We start from the raw sequence: 19859 nt of genomic DNA on the forward strand, positions 1-19859 counted from the left end.
TATTAATCATTGATCTGTGTTCGCTATTCGTGGAGTAGTTCAAAACTTCGTGCCTACATTTTTTTAGTAAGACAGACAAGCGCTCGAAGAAATTAAAATATTGCTGACTTCCAGGCAAGTGCGGTTGAAGACCGTAATTTGTCGATTCCAAGACGATCTCAAGAATTGGGACTGTTTCAAACTACAACCTGGCGAATTTTGAGAAAAGATTTGTTCTTCGATTGGACCGCGTAAACGTCGTGAAATTGTTGATTTTGTCTTGGAACAACTTGAAAACGATTTTTAAAGCGTCTGGTGAGGCTCACTTTCAGCTGAGTGCTAAATAAACAAAAAAGTCGATTCTGCTGCGAAGAAACTCTAACAAATTATTCATGAACAACCATTACATTCCCCTAAATTGAAAGTATGATGTGGTTTTTGGTCTGGTGGAATCATCGGTTCGTACTTACTTTGAAACGAATTTGCTGACACCGTTACTGCCAATGGAGAGTGATGCTGACAACACGATGGACCCACGTACCACAAACCATGTACAATAACTGAATTATTGTGATAAAAGTATGCAGATTCCAGTATTAACACTAACAACAACATCAGAATCGAAATTCAGTATGGAATAACTCTTGCCAACAGGTGCCACTTCGGACTGAAAAGGCAATTGAGAAGTAACGTCCCCTCCCGACAAACAAAGACCAATTGCACAAGTCACTCATCATCCCCGCCCTGATATATGCCCGACGACAATCGGGTCTAAGTAACCGGAACGGAACCGAATTTTTATCCGGCCAAGCACTGACTCGGCACCATGCCTCGAAATTATTTAAAAATGTTTTCTGCAGCTACAACAACAACATAACAACATCTGATGAGTCGACGTTAGGAGTTTTCGAGAGAAAGGTCTTGCGAAGAGGAAGACCTCCACTCCGCTGGAAAGACCAGGTGGAGAAGAACCTAGCTACACTTAGAAACTAAAATTGGCGTAAAACAGCAAAATAGAGGAACGACTGGCGCGCTGTTGTAGATTCGGCGTGAGTGCTGTCTGCGCCATTGAAGTAGAAGAAGACTGGCTTTGACTGGACTAGACTTTGGCTTTCAGCAATAAACCAGACTCTTTTCAAGCTTTAGAAGCCAATATTGAACGTGCTATTCATGACATAAGACTCATCAGGTTCATCGAATTGATTCCTGCAAAAGTAGTCGTGGAGGCAATTTAAATGTTGTTATATTCAGAACTTAATTATATTGATCTCACATTAAATAATAAAAAAATTTGAATTTCCTTAATAGTTAGTGTGCTTTTAAGTTCTTATTTTAATCTTTATTACTAATATTTGTATTTTTTTTTATTTAAGTGATAAGAAATAAAATGTTTTATTCTTTCCCTTCAAACATGGATAGAAGTGAATTTATTACTCATTGAAAGCCATACGGGTATATGTACCGAATAATTTGACCATGTGTATGTATGAATATGGTTTATTTAAACAGCCGCGCCATAGATACTTTAATTGGTACTTGACTATAAAATCTATAAAATGTGTATGAATGTAAATATGTCCATTGATTTATATATTTGTTTGAAAAAATTACATGGGAATCGTCTATAACACCCATATGGAAACGTTGAAAACCTTTTATATAAAAAGTTATCCATTTCGAAGTTACCTGCTTTAAAAAACCCAGAAACTTCAAATTTAATGGGGAATGTTTGTTATCATTCGAAAGAACATTCTTTAGCATTTATTTTTTTGAAGAATATCTCCGTTGGGTCCAATTTTGGTTGACTCGTTCAAGAATTTTGACACAAAACGTGAAATTATCTGCTCACCGAAGTGTTCTCTCAATAAATCTATTGATTGTTGCGATGTGTGGGAAGTGGCGCCGTCTTGTTTAAGCCAAATGTCGCCGAGATAACGATAACGGTCACCATTGACGGCTACGTTCTCACCGACAGCATTTTTGAAGAAATATGGACCGATGATTCCACTGACCTACAAACCACCCCAAGCCGTTGTTTTATGTGAATGAAATGTCAGCTCTCTATGAAACTCTTCAGGTTGTCTTCATCCCTAATGCGGTAATTTTGCTTGTTTACATACGCATTGAACCAGAAATGAACCTCATAACTGAACAAAATTTAGTTATGCTAGCTGTATTTTGTACGGCGCATTTTAGCCAAGTCTTTCAGTACGTCCGTCCGATTTGCTGCGAACGTCGCCGAATCGACCCTTCACGGTTTTCGTGTACTCTCCCAGTTACGACTGCCATATTTTCTTCACTGCGTGCTGGACGTGGTCTATTCGGTTGAATGTTATCAAATTAAGAATGTTAGTTCTWGAGATGGGTGATGCTGTTGCGTATAGTCAGCTCAGTAGGCCGATTGTGTTGACCATAAATTGAGCGTAGCGCCAGAAACACGTTCTTTACAGAACGTGAATTTTCGTAATAAAGCTGAACGATTTGTAACCTGTTTTCAAACTTAAGTTCTTTTAGCCTTTCCACAATATATTTTCGCATCGTTCAAGTTGTTAGAATATTTTTCGTAACGCCTACAGTGTTTTCCCATTTTTTTCACACACGGTTGTCTTGAGTATTAACTTTTAAATCACCCTTTATATTTCAATTTGCACATATATATGTATGTATGTATACTTTGTAGTACTCATATACTCTTATCTCAATTTCCGTTAATTGATTTTAATTTCAACAATTTTTAATATTTATGAATAAAGATTATTGTACAATATTTTGTTGGAAAAAAAGTCATGAGCACTTTGACATACCATATTACGTCTACAATGCAGATAGTGTGAATCTGAGATAGTGCGCTATATACATATACAATATAATATATACTACTATGAGCAAAAACTAATAAGACTTTGTTCATAATTATAAAATTCTTAATTTTTTCATACAAATCAATGTTGTCTCATCAACGAAATTCCCGTTGGGCCCAATACACTTATGCCAATGTTTTTCATAATCCTCGAAACAGTTGTTAAAGTCAATTTCCGGAATAGCCTTCAATGTGCGTAGCGATTCACGCTTAATGTCTCAATTGACTCAAAACGGAGCGGTCTTTTGAGTTTGTTGTATAGCCAGAGTTCACACGGAGCTAAATCAGGCGAATACGGTTGTTGCATCACGATATTAGTTGAAAATTTGCAGATAAACTGGCGAGGATTCAATGCAGTGTGTGACGGTGCATTATTGACGTGCAAAAACTGTCCGCTTTTTACGAATAGCTTTACACAAACGACGCATAACACTCATATGTATAGTATTCCTAGTTGACAGTTTGGCCGGTCAGAAGAAATTCGGAGTGCACCACACCTCGATAATCGAAAAAAACTCTCAACATGAATCTTGATTTGATCGTCTGCTTCCAGGTCGTGAGCATAGATTTAAGACTCATCGGCAGTAGTAATACGTTTCATGGCATGATGGTCGGAAAGCATTGTTTGACAGAAGTCAACGCGATGCTATTTTTCGAAAATATTTAGTGATTTTGTAACCAATCGTGCTTTCATTATTCTTACGACGAATAAATTTTAGCGCGAAATAAAAAAATCTCATTACACATTACAACAGCTAATGTGGGGGGTGAGAAATTCCTAGTCAGGGTGATGGTACTAGGTCAGTATAGTAAAACCCTCAAAGGGTTTGGCATTCGTATCGGCCAGATATACGAAGCTGATTAAAATTGACGCATTCAACAATATTTTGATTGATATACTATATTGAATGCATGGCAGACAATCACAGAAGTAATACAAGGCTTGTTGAGAAAGCATCGTTCTAACAACTACGATGTTTCTGTCGCAAGGATGTTAAGAGCATTCTCAAAATTTGTTTTTTTTTTTTTTTTTGTTTTTGGTTTTTGCCAAAATGTTACAACTAAGCGAAAAAACATTGATAAGGAAAAAATTGGTCATAAGGTCATAAAAAAAACTGACACATACGAACGCCAAACCCTTTGAGGGTTTTACTATACTGACCTAGTACAATCATCCTGATTTGAAATTTCTCACCCCCCAGACAACAATCCCAAAAATGTTCCACAGAGTTATTTTTTGCTCACAGTAGTATATACTATAATTTCTTAGATTTCAACAGTGCTGGTTAATTGATTGAACTAAGTTAATGTGCTATAATAAAACTAGCTGTTATTTACTATCTTTTATGATAGTGATAAAGTGTAGCATTTTTAGAATTCCAAGGAGGTCCCACCTTTTTATTATCATTAGATGAACATTTTAATACGTTCTCTCTTTTTACTTACTTGTTCTTAAGTTTCTCTGGATGAGTAACTACTTATTTCCATAGAGATTGCTAGCTTAACCTGCTTGAGTATATTCATTAATTTAGTGAGAGAGTACTATAACTCAAATTTTTAGGGTTCCATACTCTGACGATCCCACAGTTTTATTGTTAAAAAGAATTCACGTTTTATCAATCGCCATAAATATTTATATACTGCCGATACATTGTATGTTAGTCACCATTAACTCAGGCACTGCGATTACCTTTTCATAATCGCTAAATTGATTTTTAACGAGCACTCTCTTAAGATCTGAGGCTAAGGAGGAAGTCCCTAGGCGCCAAACCCAATTTATGCACATTTCTATAAAAAATTATGAAAAGTTTCGAAACGTTTTCTATTAATTCACTTTTGCGATTTTTACAATGCATAAAAATATCGCACAAAGAATTTGTCTAAAACTTCGGAAGATGGTTGAAGACATGCCTCGTTCTGCACGACCTTCGTCCTCTTCAACTAATGAAAATATTAAAAAATTTAAGGATATGGTGCTTGGAAATCGTCAGGCAAGTGTTGGAGAAATGGTACAATAGCTCGAATTATCTCGCGAGTCCGTTCAAATAAATTTGGTGGATATTTTGGGTATGAAACACGTCCTTGCTCGACTCGTCCCGATAAGGCCGATTTTTTTCAAAAAGAATGCGATTGTGACCGAATTTAAACCATCGAACAACCACCGTATTTACCATATTTGGCGCCTTGTAATTTTTGCTTGTTCGCCAAACTGAAATTGCTGCTCCGTGGAACCCGCTTTTCGGTAGATCAAAGAGATGAAACAAAATTCGCAAAAGGAGCTGAAGGCCATGCCTAAAAGTGCTTGTGGAAAATGTTTCGATAACTGGAAAAATCTTTGGCATAGGTGTATTGCATCTGGTGCTTATTACTTTGAAGGTGACAAATTAAATATTGATGAATAATTTTTATATTTATATTATACAAATGTACTATATGTTTTGCGTTTTATTTACAATTTCCGGGTAATTTTTTGTCACAATGTGTACCAGGATTTTATTTTATTTTACAATTTATTTTTAATAGAGCCATTTCAGTATCTGTGCCTTCTGATTACTATTTCATAAACAACCGTTTGAAAACAATGGTATATCCTCAACCTGCAGTCTCACGAAAAAAACTACGAACTTTTAGAGATTTTATAGAAGGTCATGCATCTCCTTCTTGCTTCGGCAACTTGTGGATAAAAAACTGTTTAAGTAAATATATATATATATATGCGATTATAGCCGGAGTTATCAATAGGAAACCTTAGAGGATTGTCCAGCTTATAAACTTGTCATATGCCATATTCAAATGGATCTCTTTCCAGCTGTCTGATACACATGCTAATATAATATATTTCGCTTTTATACGGAGAAGACAAGTATAGTATTTGAGTGCCGTGAGGTGATAGAAAACATTGCCGAATCCGAAACTCGGTACAGCTAATTTTGGTCGACGCATCAAGTATACTAAAGCAGACTTGTACCAAAATACCTTAACTTTTTAGAAAGTGAACGCTGAGTATAAGTTGAAGTGTTTATTGTCAATGAAAACGAGTAGTTGTTGAGCCGGATGCGTCCCTTTATGAGCTTTTTCCGTTCTTCAAATTCCGAAATGCAAAAAAAAAAACCTCTATGTACTCACGATAAATCGGTGAAATTTTCCATATATCGCACACTGAGTGCTCCTGTGCTAACATACACTAGCGAAAATTCAAAGTTATGAAGAATTTAAGTTAGGTAACGTTCAATGAAAGTTCGCTGAAATGCTGGAAATACGATGCTAGAGAACTAAGATGCAGCAAGCGAAGACCCGCGACGGGCTGTGAGATGATAATGATGATGATGATGTAGGAGCCTGAGACCATATCAAACCAAGTGACGTCACATTTAAATTTTTTTTAGCTTTTTGCGCACTCCTGGGTCTTAACACTATGCAAATTCGACTCGAAGAGCAAGTAACTGCTGTAAAGAACATTACATGCCTCACTACTGCCACTGATCACTCGAGTAATCGCATACCTTTGGGTGCAGTCCTACATAGTATATATACATTTTGTCCATTTCAAGTATTTGCGCATTCATTGGGAAACCCATTACTGCATAAGCATACATACATACATATGTACTTATGTGTGTCTGTATGTATGCTGCGTGATACCTTTGCGCGCCCGTTGCGAGGTGCGACTTTTGCCGCAACTCGGGACACCATCGTCTACAATAGCAATAACAATAAGAGCAGCGGCACTATTAACGCATAAATGTATGTGCGGTATTTTATTTTTCTATTTTTATTATTATTCCTTTTCAATGTTCTGTCTTTTCGTTTCATGTTTTTTTTTTTTGTGTTTTGTTTTGATTTCGGTTTTGCTGTCTTTGTGTATGCTGTGTGTACTAATGAACAAACGCACGGACAGACAGGCGGACGGACGGACGGACGGAGGGACGAGCGGTTGCCGSGACAAGCGAAGTCATTGCGACGATCATTGTGTGCATTTAACTTTGAATGGGGACCCACTTTAAAGATACAAAAAGATAAATTTCGAAGTACTTGACTGGGTTTTGTTCCACACCGCAGGTTGCCGCCAACAAGCCAACAGGCGAACAGGCGGCTGCCTAGCAAGCAAGCCGGCAACTAGAGGCCATAAGGCAGCTGTTCGCAACGGTCGCATTGCATGCGCGTATACTTCCCCCCGCTGTTCGCGCGGCTGTAGCTCGGCTGCTCCTGTTGCGTTGCCAACAAGCAAAGCAAGCCATTATTCTCCACCTTTATACAGTACATGTGTATTTATTGTAACATTTCTTGTTGCAATTGTTGTTGTTGTACAACTATATGGCTTGTAGTGTGGTGCGGCGATTACCACTGATCGTGCAGTTGCTGGAGTGCTTGTACTACAAACGGCCGGCTGGTCGGCCGGCTGGATAGCCTGTTGCTCTGACAGCGCTTTGGCTCTTTGGCTTGTTGGCCGCATGACTAGGCGGTGACTGGGCGACTGACTCGTTGACTGTTTTATGATTGTTAGTTGATCGTGTGTTTTTTGTTTTTATTCTGATTTTTATAACCATACTTATGGTTGTTGTTATTGTTGCTATTTTAACTTTGTGGCGTGTCTGCAGGCTTGCTGGCTGCCCGTTCGCATGCACTGCACATTGCTTGCTGCCATTGCTGTTGTTGTTGTTGCGCTCAAGATAAGATATGGCGAACCTGGCAGACAGTGTGGCGACATGCCTGTCTGCCTCTTTGTCTGGCGGAGTCGCTCTGTCTGTCGCTACTGCGCTGCTGCAACGCGTTCTTTGCTGCTGTGGTTTATATGAGTGCATGTGTGTGCGTGTGCGACAAGTAACTTCCAACAACACATATATAATCGTATATATGTACATGTATACATACATATTCATATATTAATATTTAAAGGCAATGGAGGTGCAGAAGCTGGCTGTTGGCTTTATTGTGTACACATGCATACATATGCATATCCACATATGTATATTCATTTAACCCACCAGAAGCATATGCATATGCATTAAACTCACCTGTGTTCGTGCTCGTTGTCAACTGCGCTGTCGCTGTCGCCGTCGCCGTCGCCGCTGCCCCTGCTGCTGCTGCACTTTGGTGGCCCGTCAGCCAAGGTTGGCCCCTAACTGCTGTTGTAGATCGCTGCTTTGGCCAAGTGTCTCTCTCGTTTAGTTGTGATTTAAACTTGACGGTGAGCGCGTGCATATTATCTAAATCGCATCAAAAAATTAAGCAAATATCAATTATAATTTAATGGGAAAATAAATGAAAACGGTTTAAGCCAAAGTGTTTATTAAAATGCAATAAAATTAATAGGTGAATAAAAATATGTAAGCCCGAAAATAAATAAATATTTTTTTCATATTTAAATGGAAAGAGTAAAATATGAAAATTAGCGACATATTTTACAGGAGAATACGCCTATTTAATATTGGTTCATAATTGTACATAAATAGACTAATTAATTTTTTATTATATGTGACCTGGTCTACGAAAAGGGAGCTAACGTGTGAAAACTAGTTTTCTGGGAAACAGCTGTTAAAAAAAAATCTCATCTACCATCCGAATCAACTAAAAAGTGAAAATTGATTTTTTGACACCTAAGCCCCCTTTCCGTAGACCATTTCACATATATATTTTTTATTTAAAGAGAGTGAGTAATTATGGTTGAAAACAGAGTTTGTGTCACATTTTTTACTGTTCTCGAAATACTAAAATCTATATGCTTCAACTATAGTAATCAAGCACCGCACAACAAAGGTCTTAAAAATGAGAAAAAACGTTTACTCTGCACAGGTTCTTTAATACCAGACCCGAGTTTTTCTCGCAATATAATTTTGATCGTTCAGTTTGTATAGTAGCTGTATGCTATAGTGACCCGATCTGAAGAATTTCTTCGAATATTATACCGTTGCCTTGGACATTAATCCATATCAAATTTCGTGAAGATATCTCGTCAAATAAAAATGTTGTCCATATAAGGGCATGATTTAGATCGTTCACTTGTATGACAGATATATGCTACAGTACACCGATCTAAACGATTTATTCAGATATCATAACGTTGCTTCAGATAGTAATTCATCATAATCCGAATTTAAAGAAGATAATTCTACAAATAACAGAACTTCTGATACAATAACTATATATTGATCGTTCAGTTTGTTCATAGTAGTCCGATATCAGCGGTTTGGACCAAGCAGCAGCTTCTTGGGGAGAAAAGTATGTGTGTGAAATTTCAGATCGATATGTCAAAAACAGAGTGGTTAGTTGGCGTATATACAAATGGGCGGACAGGTCATCATTAATATTTGTATATATTATTGGCTACGAGAATCGTCATTTAAATTTCGATCGATTTATTCCGAACCTTTCTAACCATTCTTGGTAAGAATAGTAATTGAAACCGTTGTTTACGATAGTTTAAGTCTAAATCTCTGTTGATGGAACTCAGAGACTACTGCACGTGTCCACTTGCACTCTTATAGCTAAGACATTAAAGGACGATTTCATTAGCCTTACTTTCAGAATATATTGTTAAGGTCTTTTTTAAGGGCTCTAGACTGAACTAATTCCTTACTCAGTGTTGTTTGAGGAAAAGTAAATATTCAGAAGAAACGTCGATTCGGGAAAATACGTTCGTAAAGTTTTTAAAGGATATTTGATTTCAAGAGGCCAATCAACATTGCTTGTAAAGGAGTCGAAGAAACCGATAAGAAGAGAGAATTAGTCTATACCATCCATAACTTTCCTCAAACTATAAATTTCTATTTTGGCTTTGACTCTGGCGACAAACTAATTGGACAAATCCGTGACACTTTATTCAAAACATATTTTATATGAAAATTATACAACGCTTGGGAGTCACTTAATACCTTGAACACTGCCATATTGGTGACTATGTATTTCTTAAGAATTGTATAATGAGTTTTAACATTTTTTTTTTAATTTTTCAGTCAACAATAAATTGTTTGAATGAAAAAAAGAAAAGAGATAACACAGACTTGATATCATAACACAACTTTTATCTGTCAAAATACTCTAAACAAGTAACTGAACGCAATTTTTGTAATCTCTAATTCTATCGTTTTTGTATTTGAAAAATAAAAAGAAAAAGATTGAGATAACAACTCAGTATTTATATTGAGTTGATTTATCATAACTCCTCAACGTTCTGTCCTCAATTTAAGAACAACATCAGTTTTCCTACATCAGAAAAGAAGATAATTGAAGCATTTAAAATCTATACTTTGCATTTTGGTTCTTCGCAAAAGAAAATAAGTATGGTTTTCAAAGAAGAATACTGAAATGTATAGCATATTTTGAGATATGAAGAGCGTTTTTTTTATAAACATTTTTTAAGTTTTACTTATTTTTCCCCAATTCCAGAATTACATGTGTAATCATAATCTGAGCATATACTAAGTTTGCCACCTTGTTTACGACGCCCAAAAAGAAGCGTCGGACACCTTATTAAATATTTTCTAATCGTTTTACCTATAGTAGATGTGGTTGCTATACAAACTGTAAAAAGAAAATCCATGGTCTGAATCCAAGCGGGATGTCCGCATACACTTTAGATTTTACATATCCCCACAAGAAAATGTCTAACGATGTGATATCACACGATCTTTCTTGGAGGTCAATGGACCGGCCCAAAACGTGAAATTATTTGCACACCGAAGTGTTCTCTCAATAAATCCGTTGATTGATGCGATGTGTGGAAAGTGGCGCCGTCTTGTTGAAACCGAAAGTCGCCGAGATCACGAACTTCAATTTCACTCATCAAATAGTCGGTACATGGTACGAAAATGGTTGCCATTGACGGTTACGTTCTCACCGGTATAATTTTTCAACAAATATGGACCGATCACCGGTCCACAAACCACGCCAAACCGTTGTATTTTCTGGTTGCAATGGCAGCTCTTGAATCTCTTCAGATTGCTCTTCGTCCGAAATGCGGAAACTTTATTTATTTACATACCCATTGAGCCAGAAATGGACCTCATTGATTAACAAATGTTGCTTCTTCTTGAAACTTTTCAAGGGCCCATAGAGCGGATCGATGTCGTTTGTAAAGATCAAGCGGCTTCAGTTCTTGCACAAGCTGTATTTTGCAAGCTTTCAATTTCTCGACGTAAAATGCGCCGGTTCGTTCCATACATCAGTCCAAGTCGCTACGACTGGTCCCGAATCGAATCTCCACGGTCTTCATGTACATTCTCTGCTACGGCAGCTATATTTTCTTCACTGGTGCTCGTGGTCTATTCTGTACAATATTATCCCATAACGAATGCTAGGTCTCCGGTTGGGTGATGGTGTTGCGAATAGTATGCCTAGTAGACTGTTTATGTTGACCACAGGCTGAGTGCAGCGCCCGAAACACATTCTTCATAGAACGCGAATTTTCGTAAATTTTCGATTTGTAGACGTTTTCCAGGCGTAAGTCTTTCCACGATGAAATGCCAAACAATACTGAATAAAAATAACATGACAGCTTGACACGACTCACGCATGATCTGTCCAAAAAAAAAAAAGTTAAAAAAGTACCTTTACCTGGATCGTCTTACATGTCGAATAGAAAAATCTGGTACTATTTCTCTTCATGGACCTATACTATACTCAAAGAATGAATTTCATTTTTTACACCAATACATATACATACATAGCTTCTTTAAATATTATTGTACAATTTAAATTATATAAATAACAACAAACAAAGAAATAATGCATTTTCTTAAATTTCATTGCAGACAAAAGTGTTCAGTGACCAGTCGTTATATCGAACCATCGGCCGATCTCTGGACGATCCAGTCAACTAATAGTAAAGAAATATATGGCCAAAAGACACATTTGCTGGTTGTACGCGCGTTCGACCGCTTAAAAGTGCACACACACACACCCATACTTCTCTGGGCACGCAGCGCTGACGCAGAATACACAGCCATACACATACACAGTTTGGTTATGCTCGACGCATTGGCGGCAGGCGACAAATTCGGTCTCGGTATTTCGGCCTTTTTGTTGCGTTCGCAGTGCAGCGCAGTCACGAACTCGTTTTAACTGGGATTTTTACTAAACTACTCGCACCTACATACATACATATATGTATGTAGGCATTTTTTATCTTCCTTCGTTCGTTTTCGTTTTTAGCTCGCTATTTTTTATAGCGGCTTTTCTTTGCTGTCAGTTAATTTGAAAAGCTTTAATTTATTGTGCGTTCGTGTGTGTGTTTGTGCTAGTGCGTTTTGTGATACGTTTTGTTTTTCGATATTTAATTTTCGAACTGTGGCTCGCGCGATCGCGACAAGTCCGTAAATTATGTACATTAGCAGTTTTATAGTCGTGTGGCTATGTGCGGCGGCGGCGGCGCAGTTGGGATTAGCCGCAAATGTACCTGCCAGGCGTGAACGACATGAATTGACGGTAAGTGAAACACATTACTCAAATACAAATTTATGATGGTCGGTATGTCATAAATGGGTACTTAATCTTCCGCGACACCTCGCAAAGGCACTTATATACATACATCTGTACAAATGTAGCTGTTTTTTATGTTCACTTGCGGTTCATATGATTTATTGCATATGCCGTTGAAAAACATACACATAAGGCGTTGAATGCAGTGGTGTCATAATTGAAATGTTTCGAAATATGCTTTGATTAGGTTGCCAAAGTTGGGCGCTAGATAACACCGGTCAGGTTACAATTAAAGTTTTCCCTTTCAACTACAAAAATCTCCTTCGTAACTTGGCACTTAATAGAGATAAGCCAAGTCTCAATTTCCGCTATAGATGAAGCTACCTTGGAAGGTATAGTTTTTAAGTCGCAAAGTGCTCATTTTCTTCGTACGTCCTGAAAACTCGACTCACGTATGTATGCTGACCACATATGGTCTGTAGAGCGGCTGGTGAAGCGTTTTGATGCCGGCCTTGGTTGCTGAGGTATCTTCCAATCGGCTGCGATGTCTTGTCTGGGGAATTTAATGAATACTTAGTCGACGGTCTGAGTTCAAAACTTTGCGCACACGAGTCAGATTGTCGGTGTTTGTCGAAGTCCCAGCAGGGCCTTCATCAGCGACCTCTTCCAGACCCTGTAATGAGTGCACAGGGAGCCTAATGACGGTCCTACAGCTCCTGTCCATTATTCTATATCTATCTTTACCTCTTCATGATATTTTATTTGTTGTCTTAAGACTCTTAAATGTACTAGAAGCCCACAAAATTCGAGTTTTGAAAACCTTTTATGTGTTAGGCCTTAGAAATTTGCATTTCTCTCATACATATGTATATGTACATCGTATGTAAATGCAGATACATATATGTATATATAAATAAGCATAACATGATTTTGACAGCACGTGGCAGCTATGTTTGTTTACGGAATCGTGAAATTTTAGGCATAGTATCCAGTTGACAGTCATGGGTTTACTTAGAAACGACTGTCGTGGAGACGGATGTCAAATATTTTCAATGTATTCAGTTACATTTGCCATTTTATCGTATTACTTTTCACTTTAGTGCAAGGCTTAAAAATTGTTCAAGATTATCTGGCAAATTCATCTTCTTCCTTGACCCCTGTCAAAGTTCTTCACGTAAAACACGGTCCTCTCTAATGAGGCCCACTTCTGTGAATCAAATCCATTTTTGCGAAATTTGAGTGTTTTATTACAATTTAACATTACGTCGTTCTTGCTGCTAGACTCTTTATACATACATACATATGTATATGTATATCGTGTGCACAAATGTGCAACAGACAAGAAATGGTGTGGATAATCTCATCAATGCAAATATTGGTAACTGTCATCCATAACTTATGCAAAAGAGCATAACAATACACATAAGTACTGTCATATCGGCAAACATACATACATATGTTTTGTATACACATATAGTACATATTAAACATAATGGGGATATAGCGAATTTATAAAACCCGTTTGGCTACTAAGAAGAAAAAAAAAGTACAAAAAAATTAAATATATACAATATGTTTATTGTATGTATACGTACATATATGTATATGTAAAACAAAAATTAGGTACAAGTGTATATATTTACATAAAGGGTTAATTGAATACAGCAAAGAAAACTCCCTAAAAACTACGCACAAACAAATACTTATTATAGACATACATAAATAAAAACAAAGTTAACAAGTAAGGAAGAACGAAGTTCGGCTATAGCACATAGCATGGATCAAAGCCAGAAAGTTCCTTCAGATGCATAAGGTTTATTGGTTATATGTAGTTATTTGTACATTTAAGAAAAACACGCTCTCTTTTTGTTAAGATTACTCACATACGGTATAAAATTAGGTATTAAATTTATTATTAAAATTATTAGGTATATGGGGGCGAAGACATACTACAATCATAAAAGGATTTTCACTGAAATTCAATAATAAATCTCACACATTCAACAATATTTTCGATAAAAAATGAACTATAGGTACTGGGGTCCAAATATTCGGTAACTAGGAGCTTTAAGAAGCACCTGGCTTTGCTTGGAATCTCCAATCGGCGCCAAAGCAGTGAAAAGTAAGAACGGCTGGCCCGCTTTTGTAAACTTGGCTATAAAGCCTAACTATAATGTGAATAAGCTAGCTTGAGCCAGCGTAAGCAACTTTCCGAATACACACAAATTCTATTTTGCAACTATAATGTACTTTACAACAAGTTTCCTTAAGTTTTTTCAAACGTCATTTGCTTAAGGAAAATACGAAACTGGTCGCATTTTCCGTACGGAATCAGCTATGTTCGCTTTTTGTCAATAGATATATCATTTTTAATATGAACATGGAGAATGACGAATACTTTATACAAAATTTAATCGAAAATATTGAAAAAAAAAATGCTAGTACGACAAACGAGATGCCTTTTATTTCAATTGCACAAACAGAGAAAAGGAATTTCTAGGAATCGTACAAAAAAACCATACTTCTTCCTATTTCTGTTTATTTCCCTCACTGAATATGACCGAACTTCTCTAATTTTTGTTAATATGCATTCATACCGCGTAAGCGCTGTCTACGCCAATAAAGAAGAGTCTTGAACAATTTCGGGCACAAAGTTCAAATTAATTATTCATATAAAGTTAAATAAATTTTTTATTGATTTGTATGCAAGAAAGTGAAACATTCAGATGGAATTTAAAACTGTGTTCCATGGAAGTAGGTGTGGCTGTTGTTCGATTTCGTCCACTTTCACAATGTAACATAAAAATATCAGAGGAATTTTATGTACCGAATTTGCTTGAAATTGGTCGAGCGGCTCTCGGTGCCCCGTGCCACTGCACTCCTCTATACCAAAATACAGATTTATATCTTAATGAAGTGCTTAGTTACGGTTTTCGGTTAATGGCATTTTGTGGGTGTCATTACGCCCATCTATGAACTCGTTCTTTTTGCCGAGGAACGCGTTACATTTTATAAAGATATTTCAGTTTTTACTCACGCTACAGCTTGCACGGACGAACAGACAGACAGTCACTCGGATTTCAACTCGTCTTTTCATCCTGATCATTTATATATCTATAACCCTATATCTATCTCTAGTAATTTTAGGTGGTACATACAACCGTTAGGTGAACAAACCATTAATACTCTATAGCAACATGATGCAAAAGTATAAAAATAAATATATATGTAGTAAAATATAAAAATAGAGAAAGAAAAGCCGAACTCGCGCGAATCAAAACGCTTAAGAATCTGGCATACAAAAGATGTCGTATTTATGTATGTACCTACTTATATGTATATCCACATATACGCATGCTTGCCGGTGTTTGCGGCCGAAAGGTGTAAATCCTAAGGCAACACTTCAAATGTATGTATATGTATGTGCTTATGTGTGTATGTATGTTGGGCTGTGTTTCTGCTCATGCGCGCCTTTTAGTTTTTGATTTCTTTTTAACTCTTTTTGGTAACGGCTACAAATTGTCTGCCACAGCAGTTCGAAACACCTGAGTGCTCTTTGACCAAGCCATCCAGTCAGGCAATCAAGCCGCGAACCAAATGGTCTACCGATTGAACATTCTGCGCTCACTTCGCTTAAACAAATGGACAGCCAGCCGGTCGATTGACTGACGCGCCGACCAACCAACTGACCGAACGGCCAACGCGCCGACCAAAGAATCACCAACGCGTCGACTGACGACGATTAACACATACATACATATGTAGCGTCTAGGCTGCCAACCATCCAAGGCAGAATTAAGTCAGACATATTTCGACCACTAAGCAAGCGAGCTCTCAGTGGCTGCCGGCAAAGTAGCTCATCGTGGATTGGTATGAGGGAGCGTAGGTTCTTTTGGATACCCACTTATACTCACATTTACACACTTACATACAAGCATACGTGTGTCCACGGCTACTTATATGTGGATGTATGCACATATGCCATTTCGTTGTTCTTTTCATTTGCTTTTGAATTTTATTTATTGGTCGGTTTCTCCTTATGATGTAGAAAAATTCATATTCTTAACTCGTTGCAGTTCAGGTGGACAGATCGAAAACAAATACTTCTACAGACAAACATACACATTTATATTTATATAGTAAGGCTGCAGGGACAGTACTTTTTGCCGCCAATCGCAAACTGCTGACATTTAACATGAGCGCAGTTTACCCTGTAGGAAATTGAACTTCCTTCTTGCTTCTGGTGGATTATTCCAATATCTTCAAAAAAAAAAAATTTTTTTACTTTCGCATCATTTTCAATTAGATCTGTAAGAAAATAAATCGTATACTTCTTCAGCTCAGAAACCTCATTATATAGTGAGTCAATTGTCTAGAACGTAGCGACTCTAAATAACCCTAACCAAATGTCGTGCACATTAACATTCTTTATTTCAGAAACCAAAAAAGACATTAATCATTAGTTGATTACGTTTTCTATTGACCACAATATTATGGCCGTGGATGCACTCGGATCTTCTTCCATTTATCGCGCCAGTCGTTTCTTCTTTTCTCAATTTGCTGCCAATTTGAGATACCCAGTTCACCTGTTCTCTCCAACGGAGTGGCGGTCTTCGTCTTCCACTGTTCCTCACGACGGGTACTGCGTCGAATGCTTTCACAGCTGGAGTATTTTTACCATTGAGGACTACATACATGATCTAACCTGCGTAGTCACTGTCTCTTAACTCACTGAACTATGTTAATGTCGTCGGATTTCTCGTACAGCTCATCGTTCCATCAAATGCGATTTTCGTCGTCTTCAGCAAAACCTTTCTCTCGAGAACTCGTAAAATCGACTCATCAGATGTTGTCATCGTCCATGCCTCTGCTCCATATAGCAGGACGTGGATGTCCGTGGAGGGAGGACTTTACTTCTCAACTGTTTATTTGAGAACAAGAGATATTTTGTCCTGCCCTCGTTGATTTTTAGATCATTTTAACTTTCAAATCTTGAACAAAATATTACGGTTAAAGTGGTGCATGTTCCGACACATTGAAGTTTGTCAATTTCCTACAGGGCATTTTCCGCTGTTAAGCATGCTTGTATATCATATATCTACATATCTACAGTCACATTGACATCCAATTATGTAGTTGTCGGCAGACAATGCACCACTTCAGTTCACAAAAGAAGATAAAAAGCCGAAACACAAAATGCCTTTAATCGATGTAACCACAAACTATAATATTTAGGATAACTTTCTCACCATTTAGTTCGCTGCTACAGAGGGCTTGGCAGCGAATTGACGTTTCGGTTGGGCAGAGAAAAGCACCGAAAATGAAAAAAGAGAGCGAACTAACTGACATTGTACCAGTAGATTTGTGTGAATGTATGTATGTAGGGGACGGTGGCAGTGCAAGCGACAGGCAGTCTGGCAGATCTTAAAGATTGTTCTTGAAGTAAGAAAAAAAAAAACCAAAACAAATTAAGTGCAAAGACAAGGATACAGAAAGGTTGATCATGAACATTCTTTGCTCCATGTTATGGTCTCAGATTTGGTGTTATGGTTTTGTTGTTGTTGTTGAGTGTTTTTTGTTTTATTGTTGCACCACCTCAAGTGTCCGCCTTGGTGAAACGAAAAATGATTTACAAATGCGGCAGTGCCAAAGTTGCCATAACACTTTACCTACCATGATGTAGATGTATGGCAGGTGAAGGCCCTACAAGAAAAGATTTGGTTAGTAAGGGAAAATTTTAAAATTATTTAAATTAATTATATATGTAAATGAGATCTATATATATAAAATAATCTTCAGATAATCAGATCTTGGCATTCATTCTGGCATGAACGGTGCGTCATGCATGCGATAACCATTATATTGAAGCCAAAGATTGTCTAAGTCATAGCCTTCAATTTATAAACAATTCTTCATTCATTTACACTTCTCTTTTTTCACGAAAATGCCGTTTCCGGACGTACATATTATCAAAGGTAAAATTGTCCAATGATGTTTTTCGACTTTGACTTGCAACTTTACTGATCACTTGAGTTCACGTATCTTTTCGTGCAAGGTCCTTTAGTTATTGCAACACTTTTAACAGCAATAATAACTAAGCATATCGATATTATATAGTATATTGACAGATCTTTGATTTAGACTTCAAAATCAGTTTTTGCGGCTAAAAGTTTTTATGAAGATCAATTGAAAGTTCTTGGCCTGACACTTGGATGACGCTACTATAATTAAATTCATATAATTTTTAGTTAGACCTAACATGCAAAAGTCACGTTATTATTTGATTGTTGGTAAGTCTAGTTAAGGCATAGACCATCGAAAGTAAAAATAAACGAACGATAGTGAGATGAATATAAAACTATGGGCACTATAGGTAGTATCATCGAATATTGGCATTCATCAATTCGTACCTGTATTGTCAATATAGATAACTGGACCATCTGAAGGTAGGAATCGCACAGAAACCGGAGAAGAATTGTGCTCCAACAGCACAACGTCAGCAAAACACTGAAAGTGACAAGCCAGAATTCCGTATCAGCACGTTTATGAGGTTCTTGTTGATCCACCTTCTAGTCCGGGCCTATATATGTAGCTCCAGATGATAATTCTTGTTCCGTATGATTTTGGATTTTGCTGGTCAAAAATCGCCTTAAAGGAAGCTTGAGAAAATCGACTGCTTCAGAAAAATGCCAACAGGCTGTCGTACATAATGTTGTCTATTAGACCTAAATTGGTCATTCTAACTCTGTTAAATAAACCCCGCAGTTTATTACAAAGTTAATCAAATTTACATTTGATTCAACACGTGCCTAGCAAACTGTTATTTCTTTTTTATTTTATTTTCCTTTATTACTTTCTTGAGATTTCTAAGATGCCAATCTTTTATAGCTTTCGATATGTAAAGTAAGACCAAAATTTTCTAATAATTATGGCTCGTACACATTTTATTGAATTATAAATATTTAAGATTTTATTGCAAAATTCAATTTCACTCCTTTTACGGCCGAATAATGAGTTAATTGATGCTGATGACGATAATCACAGCAGCGAAGGCACCGGCACCGGCACCGRCACCTCAAATTATCTATCGTCTGGATATGCAGTTGGAATGCGAATAACAAAGCATGCGTAGAATAAAATGGAATAAAATTTCATTACTTTCATTAGCGGCTGTCACTTTGAATTTATGCACTTAGCACTCGGCAGACGGCACTCGGCGCTTCGAGAATGCAATGAATTTTCCAGAGGCGTCCGTCACAAGCGCCGCCTCGAGGCTTGCACTTGCTCATGCAGTGTTCAGATTGAGATATATTCTTCGCAGATTAAACGAGCAGTCAGATTAGGATGCGCATGACATTAAATGAAGACTGACACCCATACGTATGTACATATGAATGTATATATGTAATGAAATTTATAAGTATGAACATGTGTGTTGCAAGCAAGAGCGCAGACTTATTGCATGCTAAAGAACACGCTTAGATACATACCTTCATAATTTTATAGACATATACCATAAGTTCATTCATACATAAATGTGAGGCACTGAAAAACGAAATTTGAATTAATTAAATGAATTAAACAGCTTGTTGATCTGTTTAAT

At 37.2% G+C, this 19859-nt stretch overlaps 1 protein-coding gene across 4 annotated transcripts in view; it reads left to right on the plus strand.

Moving 5' to 3' along the window:
• The window catches only part of LOC108968829 (SPARC-related modular calcium-binding protein 2), a 38933-nt gene that overhangs the window by 4996 nt on the left and 14078 nt on the right, over window positions 1–19859 (plus strand). For 2 of the 4 annotated variants that reach the window (XM_018933122.1, XM_018933126.1), the window contains exon 2: window positions 11590–12262. In XM_018933122.1, the coding sequence (XP_018788667.1) occupies window positions 12158–12262 (105 nt within the window). In that variant the 5' untranslated portion in view covers window positions 11590–12157. Of the gene's footprint in view, window positions 1–8028; window positions 8167–11589; window positions 12263–19859 lie in introns of those variants that run through there. The other 2 variants (XM_018933124.1, XM_018933123.1) reach the window with 2 other exon arrangements.

The sequence above is a fragment of the Bactrocera latifrons genome, unplaced genomic scaffold (assembly GCF_001853355.1).
Source record: "Bactrocera latifrons isolate USDA-ARS-PBARC rearing strain unplaced genomic scaffold, ASM185335v1 scaffold_23, whole genome shotgun sequence".
Taxonomy (NCBI): domain Eukaryota; kingdom Metazoa; phylum Arthropoda; class Insecta; order Diptera; family Tephritidae; genus Bactrocera; species Bactrocera latifrons.